We start from the raw sequence: 22816 nt of genomic DNA on the forward strand, positions 1-22816 counted from the left end.
GCAAAAAGCGCATGGCGTAATACTGTAATTGCATACAGCGCCATGACGTAGATGTCAATATATAGAAGACGCACAGTATCATGTAATTTATGTGTCAATAATTAATCGGGTTTTGATTTAATTTTTACTATACCTCATTTCCAAAATATTTCCGGTGAAAAGATTGTGCAAAGCGTCATAGAATTGAGGATCCACAGGGTCGGTATTATTATCTAGATGAGTATTTTGTGTGAAGCATCCAAGGAGACGCACTTTATGACAAAGAATTGTTGTGCATATCTGAAATTCAAACGTATGGTCAATAACAATATAATATTAAAATCTGCATTTAATTAATTTTATCTCTGGTATAAAACCATAGAAAATACAGTATTGATGATCAGAGTCAATCTAACTAAAACCATCCGCTCCCGGGAATACTCAAAAAAGATGCGACTGAAACTAAAATTCCAGCCAGTATCTAGCTAATGTATTTCAATGGCGGCTCGCTGACGGCAAGACTGGTATCTCTCAGTTTCAAAACGTTCGCAACCGAAGAGACACAACATGCTAGTCTCCCAGTCTCTCAGTTTCCAGTCACCCATAAAACAGTGGTACCAATAACAGTAGATTCGATAAAAAATCATATTTTCTTACCAAAATTGGTAGCACTGAACTGAACAATTGAGCAATAACAAGTCAAGACGTCAAAAGTTAAAGATGGGCAAACCGATTTTTAATTTAAAATTTGTGGCAGTTGTTGCGAAATACTCCTGCCTGTATAATTACAGGCTGCCAGAATATTCCCGTAAATATATTACGGAAAAAGCTTATAATGAAGTAGGAAAGACAATGGGTTTGACAGTTTGAGGTTATGAGATTATTATTGTAAGTGGGTTTCAGTAGCGCCCTGTGCGAAGCATCAGTCATTGACCAGTTTATGAGTTCCATCACCAACCAGTTTTTCGGATTTTAGTTTCTGTGTAACTAATAGCAACATTTTATGTATAGAAGTTCATGGAGTGTATAGTATACAATAATAGGAATAAAATACTTTGATGGAATTTCATTCAAAGACATTACATTTTTGGATCACGTTTGAAAACTCAGTTTTTACTTGTCACTTGTATTACTTGAGCAATATTATTATTAGCACAATCCCAGGTTCCTAACAATAAGCATATTTAGATCCAGATATTTAGCTCATGGCTAACAACCAAGAAAACTTGAAGTATCCTTAATCTTCACTTTGGAGTGTGAGTGGTGATTGACTTTTATTTATACTACTTAGGTCACATCCTTCCAATCAAAAAATGACACAACAATCGACAACAAGAAAACCAGTTTACAGCAATAAATTTATTATGTATAAACTTTTGTAAGCTGACTATCTAAAAATATTAGATGTTAGAGCAATGATACTCAACCTTTTTTTTCTTCGGGCCAAATACATATATTTGTAAAGTAACGCGGGCCGCATCACTACTGGTGTGACGAAAAAATCTTTTTACTAAACATTTTTGAGATTTTAAAAATTATGCGTGTTTTTAAAATTAATCGTGTGCAATAGCAACACTCTTATACCAGATCTGATGTGGACCATAAGTACAATTTTCTTCGGGTGTCACTATCTGTGCGTCAAAGTCGAAACGAATCTCAAGATATACAAAATTCCTGATAATAAATGTGTTTCGGGTCGCACATAAAAGCTTAAAGGGCCGCAGGTTGAGTATCGCTGTGTTAGAGTATAGGTCTTGGAAACAAAATAACAATATATCTAATGACTTACTTTGTGGTAAAAAAACTTAGCGTTAGCTGGTTCAAATCTCATAGCGGTGCTAATTGTGTGGAAGACAACGTGGAGAAGAGTTAGAAGTTCTCTATTGGGTTTTTCACCAGGACCTAATTTTCCTTCTAAAGACGCCAACACGTTTGTTAGTTTCTCAAAGCCGTCAACCTAATAAAAAAAGAAGAAAAAATACAATAAATAATCATAAGAGTACACATGACGTTTGATTGTCATTTTGATAAAACTCAATAACATGAAGGTATGTAATTTTTTAACAGTGTCAAAGTGTGTCAAGAAAAATGGCAGACATGTCATGGAATAATTAAAATTCTTACCTTTCTGAAGACTGTCCTTGTTCGATGGGATTCTCTCAAGCATGCTAGTAGGGCTTTGAGTATGTGTGTTTTTAATACTAATGCACCAGATGGCGCACACGTCAATGTTTTCAACAAAGCGGCCATATCTTCCTCACCTACTTTGCTCAGAATCAATTCACGTATGATTCCTAAAAAATCACAACAAAAATGACATGACAAATTAGAGGGGATGGCTATACCTCCTAGCTGCACTGGGTTTCATATAATATATGACATTGGATTGTTGTGATACCAAATGTAAGAGTATGTATCAATAGTAGAGCTATGAAATCTAACTGGAAGTCTGCCGATAATTATTAATGAAACACTTGCAATATAAATAATAATTCAGTCAATAAAATATGTGATATTTTAATAACACTGAGCCTGTAAGTATGTACTATGTTTTATTAAAAACATAGATAAAAAGTAAAGTTACCATGTTGACTTGTTAGCAGATCTATGTAATTATGGTCCTCCAGAGTGTGGAGTTTATTTACATTAACAGATTTGTTCACGGAGAATGGTTATTAGCTATTTGCCCAACTTTGGATCAAATATACAACGTGAATTTTTGTGACATGTGGTTCCAAAAAAAGATTTTAAATTGAAATTACCGACCCAAATAAAAAATTACTAAATATTCATCAACTAAAGAGCTGCGCTGAAGAAAGGCGTACTATATTATAGTTAAAATAATATATGGTTAAGCATTTGGGCAGTGCTATTTTTTTATAATATTTACATAATTATAACACCTAGCAGTATATTTACATTTTGACCACTAGCAACACCTGTAATTATCAGATCAAAATGAATTTTAGTGACATGGTAAGAGAATCGAAAATTCAAAAAAAGATATCAGTATGCGCTAACGTTACTTCTTTTCTATCCGGCTCTTCAATTGTAATTAAAGAATTCATCATTACCTAAAGCTTTACTTCTGCAGTCTTCAAACTGTACCATATTATGTATACACTTTGCGCCACCGCACTCTCTAAAAACATCACAATTCTTATCGTCCCCATTCAGGAGAGCCGTTAATCCTTCTATCACAAGAAATCCCAATTCCTCTTCACTGAAGCTGACAATATCCTTTTCGTTCTCCTGCGCTAATTTCAGGTCTCCATTATTTATAGCTGTCTTTTTAGAATCGTCATTGTAATGCTCTTTGTTGGAGTCCAGGGGATTTGGGGTTTCGTTATCATTTCGGTTTCTCTCTGCAGCAATTTCTTTGTCTTTCAGAAGGGCAGAGTACCTCGAGAGACACGTCACAAATACTTCCAGCATTCCGACCTCTCGGTAAACTTCTTTGAACATGATATTATGCCTAAAAACAAATTAAAATCAGATTAACCGTTTGTTTATTACAAACTATGATACCGGTCCCTTAGGGTCAAAGAAACTTATCTTGATTCATTTTTGTAATTTTGATGTGCGTACGGTACTGGACATAAAATAACATATTACGTTAAGTGACAAAGAGACTTATCAAAAAAATTCTATGGATATAAGATAGTTCACTACGTTTCTCCTGAAAACACTTTCATGTTAATGTCAGTGGAATGTAAATTTACCTGTATGTGGGGTCTCCTGTAAACTAAACAAAAATGAAACGTTTCTTTGAAACGAAGGGAGTCGATATGTGTGTATAAATTTGAACAGATTCGAAAACATACTTATTAAAAGGATCTCGTAAAAAAATCTATTTTGTAACACGTATCAGTACTAAGTAGATATTTTATGAATAATGCGCAAAGTAAATGTATAACAAAATTTACTATAAGAGGAGGAAGATGATGACTTTCATTTTACTTATACAACAATTATCAAAGAGATCTAATACTTTCCTTGTTCCAAATCTTTGCATATACAGTGGAATCCCAATTTTACATTTTTGAAGGGACTGAATGTCAATTGGCAAAAATGTAAAATAAACATTTTAAAAATAAATTATTTTTTTATCAAAAATCATAAAAATTGGTTTCGAGCATATGTCAATGTGTTCTTTCACCTTCTCGAGAACGTCTTGAATTAACAATGTTTTCTTTCGTGAAACATTATTTGAAGTTGTGTCAACAAAAGAAAAACAACAGAAAACTTAACAAACAAAACGTAAAAAAATATCTGAACAATACGAACGGAAAATATTGGTAACAAGTGAACATAACATTCAAACCAAAATGCAGAAAGACAAACAATACCGTCTGCTCACTCCTAGTAAACTGTGTCTATAAAGAAAAAAACACATCTGTCAGCACCTTAACATTCATTTCAACGATTGCCATTTATTTAATTGATTGTGTTAAAATGAATTGACTTTTTTGTTTGAATACGTAATTTTAATTGAATTATGAATATTTTAGATGTAAATTGTGGGAATTAAAAATATAAAACCATGTAATATATTATGTACTTAAATGTACCACATTGAAATGGGACTACAGAAACTATAACAAATAACACAAGAATTCTGGGCACCTAAAATCGGGTTTCCACTTGTATCTGACTGCCGCATCTTTGAGTTTGAACAACTCCCCAAATTAATCTTTCATTGTCTTTACTAGAGAAGTTTAAAGAACCATTTTCAAACAAAAATACATACATTGACGATGAAGTAGTGGGATTGATGTGTCGTACAAATTGAATCATATTCAATCTTATCCAATCGGTGCATATGACACCTGCCACTGTGTTCAGGTCGCCATGTTCGAAAGGCTAACTTTAGCAGTCTTCCCAATGCGAAAGTTGTGAAATTACTCCTTGCATATATGACCAGAAAAAGTAGTACTACATACCTGAGCACATTCAATAGTGTCTTCATACACAATATACTGCATGCCCGTGACGTGTTTGTCTTCAAAAGTATAGACAATGATATGAGCTCTTTGCACGGCACAAAGTTCAACTGGAAAACTATAAACTCGAGCAATTCAAAGAACTTCTCCTGTATCTCCGGACTCTTGATATGAATTTTCTCCGAAAACTGACTGAGAGTGTTTTGGCTCTCAAGAATGAAATAGTTGGCGTTGTCAGCATGGTAGACGCTCGATATTGCGTCTAATATTGTACAGCACAGAGGTGGGGAATTGGACTTGATGAATACTGATTGGAGAACCTGAAAAAATGATAATTGATTAAGAAAAACATTGAAAAATTTCATTTCAAAATCACAAAAATCATCACAAAAAAGACATTTCTATTTCTTTCATGTCTGCATGAAACATATTTTTAGGTGTAAATAGAATAATTTGAATATAACAAACTTACTTGGAATGCCTGAATATTCCTTACGGCCTGACCTCTGTTGGAGGGTTGTGGCAGAACGAACCCTTGTAATCGAAACAAAGCGGAAGCTGACGCATGATGAGGTCTCAACTCGGTATATCCACAAGAACACAGAGACGATACCATCAAGACAAGGTTACGAATAGCCGCGTTAGCTTCGGCGGATCTTGCACGCTCTTCTTCGAGTCTAAAAATATTCATAAAAATCAGCACACAAGAATAAATATTGACAAAAATATATTGTATCTTTAGCCTGTCATTGAATTTAAGTTTAGTCCATTATGAAAAGGAGACGGTATAATTAATACGCCTGAGCAGAAGGCATCACTAGTATGGGGATAACAATTGTATGCCCAATGTATTCATCCAGCGGCACCCTAAGGAAACTGTAAGACCAAATAAGCACCCTAGAGATTAAATAAAAAGTTCAGCAGCATTGTTTAGCGATGCAAAACATAGGATTCAGAGGATACGGAAGACCATCATCCAACAGCGGAAAGACAGCAGCTTACGATGATGATGAAGTCATGATAATACATACTTAATTGGAAGTATATTAGCAGATTTTTTTACAAGGAATGGTTATTAGTCATTCCACCGACCCGTTGGGTTCTTACACTGAATAAAACAACATAATATATTATATTTTTTGCAAGACCCACGACTTCTTAGATGGTTGCTCTACCAACTCGGCCACTGTGAGTAAAGAAAGATGTATGATTTATCAAAAAGCAAATTTGAATAACCTTCCATTGATGAAAGCGCACCATAAAACAATTTAATAAAAAACTACTGTCATCTATTAATACTAAAGTTGTAAAATGAATACTACTGCCCGACAACAATAAATCGACGATAACAGGAAGTCACTGTAGTCGCATATAGAAAACTTCTCAGTGATGTACCTGTTATGGCGGCAATGCGTGCTAGAGGCGTGTTTAAATACTGAATCGGCTCTCCTTTTAGATGTGACTCTTTTTCTTCTTCGCAATAAACCAAAAGTTTACTAATAATAATTTTATTTATCTGATAGTTTTAATCATATTTTTATTATAAAAAGCTTCAAATTACGTAAATTGATAGATCCGTACACCACGGGAGTGTAAAATGAAATGATAAATTTGGGGACGTTCCTTATTTGAAAACGGAAGTGCGATTAGCTGCACAGGAGAGGATTGTTAGTAGACAGTTTTAATATGTGGACAAGTAGCTCTTTTTCGACAATATATTATAAAAAGTTGTCTGGGATCAAAAGAACAAGTGTCCCATATTTATAGTATCTATGTTTGACACAAGATGACTCAATTAACATGCATCTAGTTAACGACAATGAGATTTAGAATAACAAATGTTAAATCAAATACAGTCGAACTTGGTTATTACGAAGAAGAAGGAACCGACTGAATTTGCTCGTTATAACCATTACTCGCTATATCGTTATATAACATTTTTCACGCCACATTCTATTTAGGCATTGAACATAAAAAATCTGAAAACCATCATAAAAATTCCCGAAACAAGCATGGCATTCATAAACTACAAAAGTTGTTTATTGTGTAATGAAGTGCTGAGCTGCGGGCGGTGGTAGGTACCTACTGCCTACTGACTTCACAAAGCTTGGATTTTTTACATGCAATTTCAACCATATGCGTGGATACTTTTTCAATGTCGTCGGTGAAAACACCAATTAGGTACTTAGATACTTAACTAGTGTCATAAACGTAATCCGATCCCGGCGGCATCGGTCTAGTTAACTGCCCGGTTGGATTTTATTGCTTAGGATCGAAAATGTTGTTTTTTAACGATTGACGCATTAACAGTTTTGCTCGGTATACCCGAGAAGTAGCTCGTTATAAAAGTGAATAAATGTATGGAGAAAATCATAAACTGTTCTCATTACATCCGAGATCTCGCTATTTCCGTGATCGTAATAACTGAGTTCGACTGTACATTGAAAAAAAAAAAAAAAAAAAAAAAACATATCATACCCTTCAGTCAATAAATCTGGATTGTGTGGCTTACTCTTTCTGAAATAATAAACAAATCACAGAAACAAAAAAATATGAAGTGCAGAAACAAAAACAAAAGAAAAAACATAAAATGTCATACATCTATCTATGAAAGGTACAATAAATTATACATCAACCTATTATGATGAAATATATAGTTATAAAATATTTCAAATATATGAGAAGAAATAGTGCAGGGTGAGTGCTTCACAATAAACATTTTTGAATGAAAATTGTCAGATAAAAAAATAAGATAAAATATAATCGACGTCATTCAATTACTGTCTCGTGAAGAAAGTTTACTACATGCAACTAACCATCGCACTAAATAAAAATATATTGACTTATATAGAAAATTGATTCACTCACTTTAGTAGGAATTCCGAAAGGAACATGTACCCTTGGCACGCCCTGAAGTCGTCCAATAATAATTGACTTACGTCGCTCGAGTCTTTCAGAAAACAGAAAACTGCGACAAACATTTCCACCACCTGAAATCAAATCAATTTTCATTAACATTGTACGGCTCAATCCTGAAAGCTACAATGTCAAGGTCTACAAGCTGGATTGGGTTATGGGTTATATCGGGAATGTTATAAGCCACCGACCATGAACCGGTGAAGAGTGATGCCCGGCAATCCAATACGAGGGTAACCTCGTAATCCAATGCGTAAGGTACTCTGTTTTCATACTGGGGTTCTAGATTTGAATCGGTAATGTCACCGTAGAAACGATGTAAACTAACCTAACTTAAATTATTACTTACCTCCAGTGGAGACAATTCCGGAACCCTCTGCATATTATCGATACAAAGAGAAACACAGCCCTTATCTAAAAAAGACAAAAATATTTAAATTACAAAGAAGTTTGAGAAAAACCTACTTCTATTCAGATGGAACATTTATTATATGAAAGTTAAGGTGATAAAAATGTTATGTAGATACTAGGCCATAACAAGAAAATGCATGTGTAAACATGTATTATCCTGCAAGTTGCAAGATTGCATGCATGAATCAAAAAAGTTCGGAAGCTTCTGAATTTTCATGCGACAGTTAGGATTTGTTCGATATCTGAACCTGCGCAGTAGAGCGATAATGGCGAATATGCCGGAAAAAAAATGAATTAAACCGCGCAGACTCATTTTGAGGTATCAAATAGTACCATAAACTGACAACATCGTGTCTCACTTACTCTTGAACAATGAGGTTGGTGAGACAGTCAGCACTTTTACGTGTAAACAGTTATTCTTGCGATAGTTTAAAATACACACTATTGGTGCAAGTAAATCCATGCACGTGTACAGGTGCTATAAAGCAAGATGTCAACAGCTGTAAATTAGTATCTTCTGTTTTCTGTGCTGACAAAACAAAAAATGTTGTTTTTTCTATAGTCTTAGAAGTGTTGTTTTCTGACAAGCTCAATTATAGTGATCAATCTCTTTTGTTAGGATACGTATCGTTGTTTAATGGTTATAATAATAACTTGATTGTAACGTGAATACTCACTGTGAATGTATTGCACAACATTAGTGGTAAGGCCGTGGCGGGATAATGTGACGAGAACCTCTGCAGCCGATTTCCTCCACATGACATTGTGAGCGGGACACCACGATGTTATGGCGGAGAAAAGGAGACTCAGGTCATCCTTACGAGCCAACTCTTCGCAAGGGAAAGAATGGCTGCACAATCTTACCAGTACCTATAAATTAATTATGCAGTTCATGTATTATTTGTATCTTGTGACAATAAAAGAATTCATACGGCCCTGACACATTCATGTAATTCAACAAATGATAGGATTATTATCAAAATATAAGGAAAGCTCAAAATGTTGTGTTGACTTAATAAATTTTAAGGATATATGGAATTAACAAACATGAAGTTAGTTTCGTCCTTGTTTACACAACCAGCAACAGGCAGAATAAATGTGAAATAAAATTTTGATGGAGTCGCTGTAACCTAAAAATGTATGTGAATGAATAGCATACAAAAAATGGTTACTAGGTCGATTGCGAAACAATTATAAAGCGCGAACCAAATTGAGGTGCATGTCGCAGACTATCACATGACGTCACAGTAAGCTGCCGATACAGGAAAAATGTGTGTAACGTCGTTTTTCTTGGTGTTTAAAATGTAATCAGATTGATGCTCCCATCCCGTAGCACATTTTGAACTTTTAAACTAACATTGTCAGTTGGCAAAATCTGCCGAAATCACCAGAACAATATGGTCACCTCACGCTTGAACTGCACTATATCGACACCTGCATGACTCAATGAACGTTTTTATCATCTTCCATATGCCTACACTTTTCGACTGTCATGTCAAAATCAGATTTTTTGTTTTTAGCGGTTGGCACTATGTATTTTCTATAAGAATTTTTTCTAATATCTATGGTCTGCAGGTTTGGTTCTGTTCAAAATATTATCTATGGATGTCATGTTAGTAGTCATTTGAATGTACGCACACGTCGAAACTGTTAAAATCAATTGAAATTAGCATGAATAATTAATAATAATTCAAATTACTAATACATTATAGTTGGCACTCTTCATCAGTGTCATTCTTCAGTGAATTTACGGAGATGGTGCTCATTCATATCCTGCAAAATGACGAAACCAAAGAGTAAGCGACATGCACCTCTATTTGATTCGCGCTTTAATTGCATACAAAGAATGGTTAATAGGTCGATTGTAAAACAATTTTTGATCAAATATTCCATAATTTCTTTTATTTTGTTAACTGTCAATTCATGGTGGAACTGCATTGTATTGTTGTTTTTATTTAATAAAACGCAATTTTTTTATAGTACTTATTCCACTTTTAAACCGGTCCTAATATATTAATTAAAAGTGGAATAAGTACTTTAAAAAAATTGCGTTTTATTAAATAAAAACAACAAATATTCCATACTTATTCAAAATTTTAAAATGTCACATTTGTTTGTTTTTACAAAAATAAAGTTATTGGATAACAGCATAAACTGTTTACAGATAAAAGGCAAAAAAATGTTAACTATTTTTCTTTTATAACAGATTTAAATTTGAAACGTACTGGAGGAAAAGATTATATTCTAAATGGGAAAAACCATACTAGGAATCTGATAATGATCCTTGGAAATATGTGAGTCAGGAAACATCTCCATACAATATATCGTCTCTGTTCTGGCAGAACACACTAACTGGAGAATACTAGTTTTGAGTAATTTGACTTCGAAATTGTTAAAATGTTTGAAATGGTCTATCATGTGAGTTTATTAGGTAATTGTAAAAAGGATGACTTTAAAATAAAGACTGTTTATTTATTAAGAAGGTTTCCAGATGGTAAAGTTTGAAATAAGGAACATTTTGGTATAACTAACTCAATATGTCATTTTTTCGAATTAGTGTCTTCTGCCAGAACAGTGACGATATACTTACATAAATATTCTTGTTTTAGGTCAACATACTTGTGAAACAACTTTTTCATATTTAAAATTAACAATGATAAGTGATAAGACAAATGTTTGCTTTTAAGCGATCAGTTTTGCTGTCCGATCAGTCTTCGTTTCCGTTGAGCTGTCAGCTAACGTGACGTGTAAATGCAAAACTGAAGTGGCCGACTGAAACCAAAACGGAGACGACACAGGATGGATTTTCCATCAGTTATCGGATCCGTTTTTAGAGTTGTCAGTTAAATTGACGTGTAAATTACTATGTTGTCGTATTTTTCATACTACTTTTCTAATTCCGATTTAAATATTATAATTTCTTTAAATATAGGTACTGCATTAATACCAAGCAATATGTTTAAAAAGTAATTATAAAAATATTTAATATTTTCGTGGATAAAAAATACGTAAATATACATCGCCGTTTCCCAACTGAACTGTCAACTGAGACTAAACGGACATATAAACTGATCGTCTAAATATACCGCCGTTTCAAAACAGAACGGACCAAAACGGAAATCTCGACTGAACGGACAACAGAACTGACGTCTAAAAGCACCTTTAAGATTATCCTTGTCGGCATAATATGTACTCGCAAAATTTGTTAGCACCTATTCTGATCCAGATTTTCCTCTGATTATGACAGCAAAACATATGAGTGTCAACAGCTTCAAGTACCTGGGGGTACATTATGGGAGATGGGATTTTACAAAGAGAGATTGCTATCTGAATGGGAATGGCTGGAGCAACATTCAATTAGATGCGGAGTGTCTGGGTCTCATGACTGTACTCAATTTAAACTAAATGCCGCCTATTCGACGCATGCATTCTGACGGTGCTGCTTTATGGTAGCGAATCATGGCACCTTACGAAGGCTCAGAGCAATTGTATACTGAGCTTCGAGAATAGATATTTGTGACAGATACCGGCTGTGCGGTGGTACGACTATACGAGTGACGAGGAGATAAGAGAACGAACCGAGCATCCGCTCATCATGCTGCGAGTGAAGAGGCGACATTAAACCTGGCTTGGCCCCCGGCTGCGGATGCCACTAAATACAATCTATCAGTGGCAAGGGGTGGAGGTAGACTGTTAATATTCGAAATAAATAGTACACACTAGACGTTGTCAAGTCATACTTATTTGTTTTCATTGAACTAAGAATACAATTTGCAGATGGTACTGGTTAGTTTTTAAAATTCAACTTAGCCTTCCCTAATCCAAATTATAGTAAATAATAGTCAAAAATATTCATTTATTATTATCTACAACACATTGTCAATGAAAATAAATACGTTTGACTGACAAAGTTTAGTGTGCACTATTTATGTTATATCTCAACAGCCTACCTCCACCCTTCGTCTCTGCTATTTATTATAGTGTATACGGAGGAGCGACGGGATGCTGGTATGATGCAAAAAAACTGGCGAGCGACAGAGTCTTGGAGGCACTGTGTGGTGTCCACATGCTCCATCTAAGGGGCAGACATAGCCGAAGAAGAGAAGTAATTTGTTATGTGAAAAGTCAATTTGGTCACCCCTGTTACAGACAAAGAATTATTTTTGTAAATGTCGTTTCATAGTATGTAGGTATGTATTATGAAAAGTTTTTATGAAATACAAAAATAAATTGCTGTTTAAGCATCAATGTGACATAGCAAATCAAGGTCTTAGTGTCAAACAACACTATCTACAAAAGTGCAACTTTACAGGAGAGCCAAAAATCGTTATTTTAGATTCTTGTTACTCAACAAGGGAAATGTTTATTTAAAACCTAATGTTAATATTTTATAATTTATTGTGTATTGTACATTTACCTTGCTTATGATGATGTTAAAATTTATAGAGATAGTTTTTAAAAAATATGAAAACAAGGGTAACTTATGTAGTTAGCGTTAAACTTTACTAACGATTTAATTAGAAATTAGAAAAAATTGACATAACGTTGTTTGACTATCACGTAGCCGTAAATGTAAAATAACGTTATCTCAAAAAAAAAAAAAAACACTTTTTTGTAGATAACGTTGTCTGACTTTAACTCTTTTACTCCCAGCTGATTTAGCCTAGCATATGCGAAAACTCCCAAGCGTTTTTTGACAACAAATCGTCGATTTAGTTTTTTTTAAATAACTAATTCTACACATGTTTCAAAAATTTGAAACTTTTTTTGTGTGTTCTCAATGGTATATAAAGCAATAATAAGTAATAATATTGATAGTTTGCATCAATAAAACAAAAGAAAAAAATAATGTATCAATATTTATTTAGAAATGAACGGATAAAACTATGTTTGAACAACAAAACAAGTGTGACAACATTTTTTTATTTATAATTGATATATCAAATTTTATAATATAATCTATCCTTATGTAGTAACAGAAAAAAAAATAAACATATTATTATTTCTCTATGAAATAGAATTTTTATAAAGTAATCAAAAAAAATCGTATAGTGTCAAGGTATTCAAGAATATTATTCAATTCACGAAATCGCAAGAGAATTCGATACAGTATCGACGACCAACTGATATGGAATGAAGTAATTTCAAAAAATAAGTCTCAAAGCACTAAATCATTTTTAATAATATTTATATTCATGTATTTTTTCAACATCTTACTAAAAATACAGTGGCATCCATTGTTAGTTCAAAAATTACAAAATTCATTTTGTAATGTGATATATGAATCATAAAACAACTAAAAGAAATATCAGAATTTAAAATGTGTCATAAAAATAATGTTTTATTATTTTTATGACCCTCTTTGGTCTCAAGTTCGACAGCAGAGCAATTATGACTTGTGAGTTATTAGGGTATGGCATAATTATAAACAATGCCGACACTAAAATAAATGTTACTCACCACCCAACACACAGTGAATATAATGCTTCGTCTACATGAACGAAATATGACGGGAAAAAATTTGGAATAAATCGTAAATTTGGTTCCAAACTTTCGGCCGATGGATCGGCCCAGATGGAGTTTTCGCATAGGTATGGTGGGCCGAAATATCGGCCCCGTGGGAGTAAAAGGGTTAAGCACTCGAAATGACCTAGAAATAGCTCAAATTCGAAATTCATAAAGCGGGGAAATACGCTGTGTTATAATAATGGTACGTATAATAATAGACAAACATTTTAGGTCCAGCATAAATATAATTAATTTTGTATTATAAATTATATATAATTTCAATGATTGGATAAAATTACAACACAATGATTGGGTTACCAACTTGCAATAAAAAAATGACATTTTAATGATATTTCTGCAGAACACTTAGAATCAGCTGGGAGAAGTGTTAAAGAAGTATTTTGAAAGATTGTGCAACAGGCAACACAAGACCTAACTATTAGAAAAACTACTGTACCGAATGGGACTTGAACCCACATCTACTGCAATCCGGGCGGTTCTTATGAGGTATTCCTTTCTAATAGATATATTTCCAAGGGTGCTTTAATTATATAATGTGTTCAATAAAGAATATTGCATTCTTAAATTGTGTGTAGTGTTCATTAAATTAAAAAATCATTAGTAAGGGAAAATACATTACATATAACTAAAATTTGGAGAGATCCTGAGGCCGTATAGGAATCGTAGTTATTGTTGTTAATAGTAAAAGTAAATTACCATGTTCGCTTCTAAGCAGAGCACATGGACTCCACAAGGTAGAGGTAATATTAACAAACTCTTTAATGACAAATAGTTGACAGCCATTCACCCAACCCAATGGTTCTTTGCACTGGATCAAACAAAATTGAAAAACAACATGTATTTTTTGATCAGAGACCCACAGCTCCATATTTACGAAGACGGCTCCACTCCCAACTAGGCCAACGTAGGTACTTAATACATTGATTTAAAATTACAAAAGATGATCGCCAATATTAGCAGAGTTTTTAAAAATACCTCAAATATTCAAGTCCCATTCAGAACAATTTCCTAAAAAAATTTCTGATACTCTATGACAATATCTTCTTGCCTACGTGTTAATACTGTGAAATAACATGCTCCTCCCATTTTTAACCGCACTTTCATTATAAACTAACAAACTCCTCCCATTTAGTCGACAATTGCTGGCCATATACGTACAGTTTTCGTAACAGGTTGAACATGCCAGTTAATACGTAATGGCGGCCATACAGTTATCTTTGGTAGATAATCTGCTGCGCCCATAGACGGGCAGTTTTCGACCTGTCAGATGTGTGCCATGTTCAAACTGCCAGCGACCCCCCACTCCCGTGTTTTTGTAAAACTGTTGGAATTTCAACTCACCGAAAGTTTTCGGATGACGTTAGATGTTGGTAACGTAAAGTAGAATATACCGTGCGATACAACTGCGGCTGGTGTTGCTTGTTATAAAATACAAATTCATTTATTATTAAAAATGTAATAATATTATGTACGCGGAGATCGCAAATATTATATTTTATTTATTTTTACGAGAGTAAAACAAAGTTATAGTTATTTATGTAAACATATTATTTTATACAATATAATATAAATGTTAAAATTTTAGAGAGCATTATAAATATTAAGTTATTGTGAAAATATAGACTAATAACTCAGTACTCAAATTTTATTTATTGTATGTAGTGAATATTACAAATTATTAATTTAAGACGTTCACAACATAAATTAATATACCTAATTGTGAATGACAATGTCGGTAAATCTAAATAAAATTTAAGTATATATTTTAATAATATCATAGTAATTAATTATTATACTGATGATTGATGTAAATATAATTTTGTGGCATGTTTAAATTTATTGTATATAAAATCAATACCCTTATAAATATTACCGTTTTCTAAAAATATGACCAAATAGATAATTAATACTGTCCATTAAAGGGAATAATTTATTCAAAAGAAAAGATTATATTTTATATTTACACGAATGTGTATAATATTTTTTCGGTGAATCGATAAAATACACAATCCACTAGCGAAATCATGATTTATTTTACCAACGTCATAGGTGTGTATTTTATGTCAATTTGTTTCTAATAAAAACAATTATAACCACAATAAATTCAAAGTAAAATTATTCGTGTATCATCGTTCAAGTATACCCTACCTAAAACTAATTTAAACAATACCCCTGTGTATTATCTCCGCGAACCTAACCTCCATAGTTTTTGACACTTGCTCTGCCACAGACAATAACTGTACGTATATGGGCACGTCTGTTGACAGTTCGGTAGATTTAAATGGGGTAGTTAAACTGATCTGTGGTGTGCCCACTAACATACAGTTATTGAACAGTTATTGTCTGTGCCATGTTCAACCTGTTACGAAAACTGTACGTATATGGCCAGCTAATGTCCTTCCTTCACATAGCCAAGATGTTGTCGTACAGTAGGTATGTACGTATGTTTCTGAGATTGTATGTTCAAAGAATGATATGATTGATTAACATTTACATATGAAACTAAAGAATGACATAACTTATTGCAACCTAATTGCTGCACTCCGCAACTTATGTGTAAAACATATTCCGTTGATTATTGTTTGAATGTTTAAGTTAATATCCTTGACGATAGATTACAGAAAATGGTGCGACCATTGCGTTTGTCATATGCTCCAAGCGTAGAGCATGATAATATAAATAATGAAGTAAGCAATATCATAAGCATTCATTCAAAAATTTACACACCTGGACAAATATTTTTTGAAGCAGTATCCTTCTTTCTCTGGGTGTGAATTCGCTTGTGCCATCCTGTGCGTCAGCCTCGGCATCGGACATCTCAGGAAGATCAAAGAAGAGGTACAGACATTTTACTAATGTCGATGGGACTGCCGCTGTCGTCATCACCTAAAAGTATAATGAATTTTCGCCGTGACTATTAATAATTAAACTGGCAGTTAGTGGTTTGAAAGCAAATTTTTCATTAATTTTACAATTCAGTTATCTATGTCGACAGCTTTTTTCCCTTCGACAAATCCATCCTCAGAAATATTATTTGTATTTAATAAAAATAACCAATCACCATCTTCATGAGTCAAGCCCTTTCTAAACAGGAAGATTCGTAATGGAATTATTTTAGAAATGTTATTAAAGTGAACTAACCAAACTAATATCTAAACGGAATGAAGGAGAAATTGTCAACTGAATTATTATTAATTGGGACTATTAGTTTCAAGGTCAATAACCTGCATTCTTAGTTTTTTTTTTTAAATATTTTTATTGATGATAGTACTTTGCCATCGGATTCATAAAACATCAAGTCCAGCTTCGTTTGCTAGTACTCCTAGTAAACTCAAAAACATGTGACGATGAGGCCTGTCAAATATTTTATAATTCAAATTTGAGGAAGGCGTTTGGGAGGGGGAAATTTTTACCAAAAGATATTTGGTGATTTTTTTCTCAGGAGAGAGGTGTTATCTTTTATAAAGTGTACAAGAACTCAACTTCATAAATATACAATAATTACAAGATAAAAAGAACTTTTTATATACCACGTTTTTAAATTTTCTGTTGAATCATATAAACTTGACAATTCTATGTATTAATAAATACTTTTTTTTGTACTTGATAGAAATACTGAAATGTCATTTTTACATTTCATTTTGATTTCCATAGTAACGCACGTATAGATTAATAATTTAGTTGCTAGGACCACCCCCTTAGCAACCAATAATAGTCTTTTACTTTTTACGGATTTTTCTGAAATAACTTTCTATACAAAACAGAATTAACTGAAAATGAATTCAATTCTGCTTAAAGATGGCTAAAAGTATTAAAAGAATGCATTGGCATTGTGTTCTGTTATATTCTAAAAGTTTCAAATGTCTAGCTAGTCGGGAAGTTAGTTAAAAATCGACTGCAAGATTTGTACTGGACACACAACCACCGGACAAACAAGAATACGAGCTAATAAAAACGTTGTAAAAAATCGGGATATGGCAAAAAGCGGGACCACCTAAAAAACGCATAGTTCAATATTTCTAATGTTTATTTCTATAATATCATCAATATAAGTATCAATATCAATATAAAACACAAAAAGATCTACAAAACTCTTTTGACTATCAATAAACAATATGCTTTCCCGACACTCGCCTATTTGTACTTGGCTGAAGATGATACTTCCTGAAGAGTTTCTTTCTACTGCTTAATGTATTGGTAAAATTCAGCACATGAGTATATCATGTTGAATTGAACAAATAATTCCGATTGTGTCAACTCAATAGAAAATGTTTCTTGCATCTGACCATTGTAAATGTATAATTTGTATTTGTTGAATAATCGGGGTATTATTTGTCCCGCGCAGGACAATCTATTTTAGCTTAAAAAGCGGGACGTCCTGCAAAAATCGGGATATCTGGAAATGCTGGTTCTTACATCAATATCAAATCAGGATTAGCTAGGATATTGGAAGGAATGTAAAAGCAAAAAAGTATCCATAACTACTTATTTGTGTGGGCATATTGATTTAATGTTATTTTATAACACATACACTTATCTGTTTTACATAATATTTACATTGCAAATGTAAACGATATTGTATGTCAGGTACAATTACCCTGTTCAGATAAGCAATGCAAATATGAGTAGGAAGTTATACTTATAATATTTTCAATGATATGTGATCTGATAGGCAGCCAATCATGTGTATAAATATAAATGAATACATACACATAGCACATGACATACGTGATTAAGTAAAACATTTCATAACATCAATGACACATAATAATATATAAAATTAAATTAACATAATATTTTCCAATAAATGTGCTGTTTCTGATATCCTAATTTATATTACTGAATATAGGTACACATTAGCATCCTCAATTATCGTAAAGTATTTAAAAATATTATTGATATCTCCTATCTTGTTTTTAAAGAACTGATATTATATTCAATTATATCAGGAAAATTATGTTTAAATGATGACAAATGTTATAAAATAATAATGAATGGCAGAAATGGTTGTAAAAATATCAAGTATGAAGTACATGTGTTGCAGTGTCAATTCTGTGTAGAAAACCTGACTAGGCGGCCGGCCCACCAATAGAGAGCCATTCTATCATAGTGAGATATTGATGCAGCTACAATGTCTACAACAGGGAACTGAAATACCTAATACAGAAACAGGCAACCCATCTCGAGTGTGGAAGAATATGGGATAAACTTAAACACGTGTAAAGAATACACTTGTCGTTCGTTCTGACAATTGCTCTCGTTTTATGCACTGTCGCTCATTCAATATTGGAGTATTTGAAGGTTGCAACACACTATTGCACATCTATAATATGTGGTTCATTTTCGTAGGACACTCACACATTCAAAACCCTGCATCAAAATGTATTGGGGAATAGCATATCGGAATTCTATTTATTAATCTGTTCTATGGTCTACAAGCATTTTTATGAATTAAATGTCATATGACGTATTAGAAATAACAAACAACTATTTGGTCATTAGTTTCTTTGTACTTATTCCACAATACTTATATGAATATAAATCCAAGACCGGTTTCGTACAAATGCATAGAATTAAGATAAAATTAAATTTCATTGGAAATGTTTTCTCACCTGTACCAGTGATTGATCGCCGGCGGCCAGTAAATTTAACGCTGATAACAACATCCACCCATTACTGGACTCTTCGCTGTTTTCGATTTCGAGGAATTTGGCAATAGCGCAACTGGCCGCCTCCGTGCTCTGATTGGACGCTCTTCTCCTGATCTCCGTCACCATTAGTTTCGAGACTTGCTGGCAGAAAGCCAATATGTCCCAAAATTTCTCATTCATGTCACCAGAGGGGCTTGTACCGAATACCTAAAAGTGAAAAAAATATAATTGTCACAAACACTAGGTATAAATGCTACAACCAATATGACATGGCTGCAATTTCATTAACACTGAAAAAAGTAAAAGATGATAGCGTAATATTAATAAATAGAAAAAATATTAATGCCATTTTTCAAAACATTAGATAAAAAAAGGCTTTATAAAACCATGATTTGGAACTAAATTATAAATAACATACATCATTTTTGAAAACATCTTTTTTTTTTTAAATACGACACCCAACGGGATTCGATCCTGTAACCACTGGATTCGTACTAATGTGCTTTTTTAATTAAGCTACGGGCATCCTACTTAATTACAATGAATTTAACTAGTAGTTCTTACATAAAATGCTCATCAAATTGCGTTACTAATATTGGCTATCGGTTTTTGTGTATTAAATCAAGGTAAATCAATTAAATGCCTTAATTACTAACTGACGTCCGGATCACACCAAATTTTTAGTTATAACGTAGTCGCTAATAATATATTGACAGTTCAATTTCATACATACCTAGGTACTTCGGAATAACTTCAGAAACATACATAATTACTTAGGTACATATTAGAAAAATACCCTAAAATATTTCCATACCAAACAAAGACTTTATAGATAACCTTCACTGTTCATTTGGTACCAAATGATCCCATTCAGTAATTTTTTTCTAACATGAAGTGTGTTTCTGTAGTTGTCACAAGTTATGTGTTTAATGTAGAATGTTACATTCTTAAATGTTGTGTATTATTCATTGAAAATAGTGAGAATAATTAAATTAAATTATATTTACGTTTACCTTGCAGAATAATGGCAGCATGTTGTAGAGCTTGTCATCTCTCTCTGCGTCAGATAGTGGGTGCTGGGGATGCGTGTACTCCGAAAATAGTTTCTTCAGATGCATCAGCCCCAATTGGGTGTGTGGAGAACTGCTTGATCCTCCCTCGGGAGGGTCGGAGCCGCCCATTGCAGCGGCTCCGCGCAATTTGCGCATCAAATTCATGTTAATTTTCGCTTGATGTTTGTCACTGGAAACGAAAAACCATTCGATATCAATGATAGAAGCAATTCAACAGATAGGTACGCAATCACATCGAAAACACCACACGGTGAATCATTGCAATTCGATTGAACGGCAGACACGAGAGGAGCATTACGATACATAATTGAAAACCAAAATATTAGGTACACATTACGATGTATTCATAAATAATTGATTTTTAATACAATATTGAATACTTAATTCAGTCTACACGGTTGATATAACTTACCATTCCTTCTTATATTACATTTTCATATGAATCACGACTTTTAAGGTAAACAATGTGATCGTAGTAATCATGGTGTGATTATACTCGCGTTTTGTGTTTTACAAATGTCATATAATTGATTTGTTTTCACTGAATGGAACGATTTACGTGACGTTACAACCAGTATCATTTTCACAGATTACAATCAACGTGAAGCATTAATAATTGATGTATCAGATTTCATAGTGTTATGAACTATTTTCTTCAATAAAAAGGCCAATTTCATTCAATAAACGCCCCACAACTTTATTTGACAGCTGAAGCGATGTCAGCCATTTCTGACGTGTAGGGAATACAGGAATAAGAAAAAAGTATTGATATTCTACAATATCAATACTTAGTATCAATACTTTTCTAATATCGATTTATTCTGCAGTCAAGTTCGGAAGGGAAAATAGTTACGAAGATCATAAAATAGGGTCCTTTATATATATGTTGTTCCACAATAAGAAAAAAGGAGTGAAAAAACCATTTAATGTACAATACTTGTCTTATTTTCTTTCACTACATTATTGGTATTGATATTAAATCTATTTCACAAGCTAAGTCAAACGTCAATACTTAATATTTCTATGACATCCTTACTAACTGATTGTACTGCTAGCAACACTATATCTATTTTACACATTACGGGGAATAATAATCAACATGGCAATAATAAGGAAAGGAAAACTGGGTACAAAAGAAAAACCTATTGATGTACCTACTGGGTATGGGACGTGGGACGTACCTACCTAAATAAACAAAAGGTGTTGAAAAACATATACCAAGACGTAAGTTGTAGAATAATTTATGACTAAAATAATATTAAAAAATGGTTTACAGCCAGGGAACTCAGATGTTTTGTGTTTACAGCCTACTTCAAAAAGAGCCACAATTTATGAAATAATATTAGGTATGTTTATTTTGTAAACCTTTAATTTGTATTTGTTGTGCATAGAACAGATTTTTTTCCAATCTTGATCCTGTTTTAGATACCTACCTACTTTAATAATGTGGTGTGTGAATACATATTTTAGTAACATCTACCATAGTATTATTTCGCTAAAAAATAATTTAATACAATAAAATAGTCCTATAACTTTAATAACAAAAAAGTATTTTTACAGTACAATCTGCTGTATAAAATTAATATAATAATAATATTACAATATTATTATTACCCATGACCTATTTCATAATTTATTGTAATAGCGTCTCCTATAATATTGTGTGTTAAGTTTTTTCTAACAAATAATATTGATGTGTTAGTTTTTATAACTACAAATAGATGGCAGTAAACTTATAAATAAAAACCAAAAATATTTTATTCATCTGAATTTGTATCTGTGGGTCTATTCTATGCTTATCGACCGCTAAAGTGATAAAGTGAAAAATATTATCACACTTAGGGTAGGTTTGTATCAAAATATTAGCACTTATTGTAACAATTACACGAAGCCGGTTTTTATTGTTGCAATAAGTGCTATATTTTAACAGCACCTATCTTGCTGCTGTTAAAATATCGCACTTATTGCAACAATAAAAACCGGCTTCGTGTAATTGTTACAATAAGTGCTAATATTTTGATACAAACCTACCCTAAGTTTGATACTATTTATCAATTTAGTGTTCGATAAGTATAGAATAGACCCACTGGTAAAATACACACCCCTCTATAATATTAAAAAAAAAAAAAAAAAAACCACTCGCGGCACCAATTAGATTTCGATTTGATACTAATCCGTATGACACTCACCAGTCATTTATTATTATCTAACCGATGCAAGATACATTACAATTGTCAGAGAATGACGTTGAATGAATGAATGTTCAGAGAATATATTTTTTTTTGCAATACATAGAATCGCAATGTCTGTCTTA

At 32.9% G+C, this 22816-nt stretch overlaps 1 protein-coding gene across 1 annotated transcript in view; it reads right to left on the minus strand.

Moving 5' to 3' along the window:
• The window catches only part of bchs (WD repeat and FYVE domain containing 3 bchs), an 80329-nt gene extending 59091 nt beyond the window's left edge, over positions 1-21238 (minus strand). Inside the window, exons 1-14 of the mRNA XM_085958735.1 lie at positions 20915-21238; positions 20443-20671; positions 19391-19636; positions 16506-16664; positions 8927-9119; positions 8188-8252; positions 7791-7912; positions 7401-7439; positions 5395-5599; positions 4923-5242; positions 3054-3454; positions 2104-2273; positions 1769-1936; positions 134-279 (exon numbers count right to left, since the gene is read on the minus strand). Coding sequence (XP_085814861.1) covers positions 134-279; positions 1769-1936; positions 2104-2273; positions 3054-3454; positions 4923-5242; positions 5395-5599; positions 7401-7439; positions 7791-7912; positions 8188-8252; positions 8927-9119; positions 16506-16664; positions 19391-19636; positions 20443-20646 — 2438 coding nt within the window. The 5' untranslated portion in view covers positions 20647-20671; positions 20915-21238. The remainder of the gene's footprint in view (positions 1-133; positions 280-1768; positions 1937-2103; positions 2274-3053; positions 3455-4922; positions 5243-5394; positions 5600-7400; positions 7440-7790; positions 7913-8187; positions 8253-8926; positions 9120-16505; positions 16665-19390; positions 19637-20442; positions 20672-20914) is intronic.
• Between the last annotated feature and the right edge of the window lie 1578 nt (positions 21239-22816).

The sequence above is a fragment of the Rhyacophila brunnea genome, unplaced genomic scaffold (genome assembly GCF_057557595.1).
Source record: "Rhyacophila brunnea isolate RB1 unplaced genomic scaffold, BYU_Rbru_1.0 scaffold_11, whole genome shotgun sequence".
Taxonomy (NCBI): domain Eukaryota; kingdom Metazoa; phylum Arthropoda; class Insecta; order Trichoptera; family Rhyacophilidae; genus Rhyacophila; species Rhyacophila brunnea.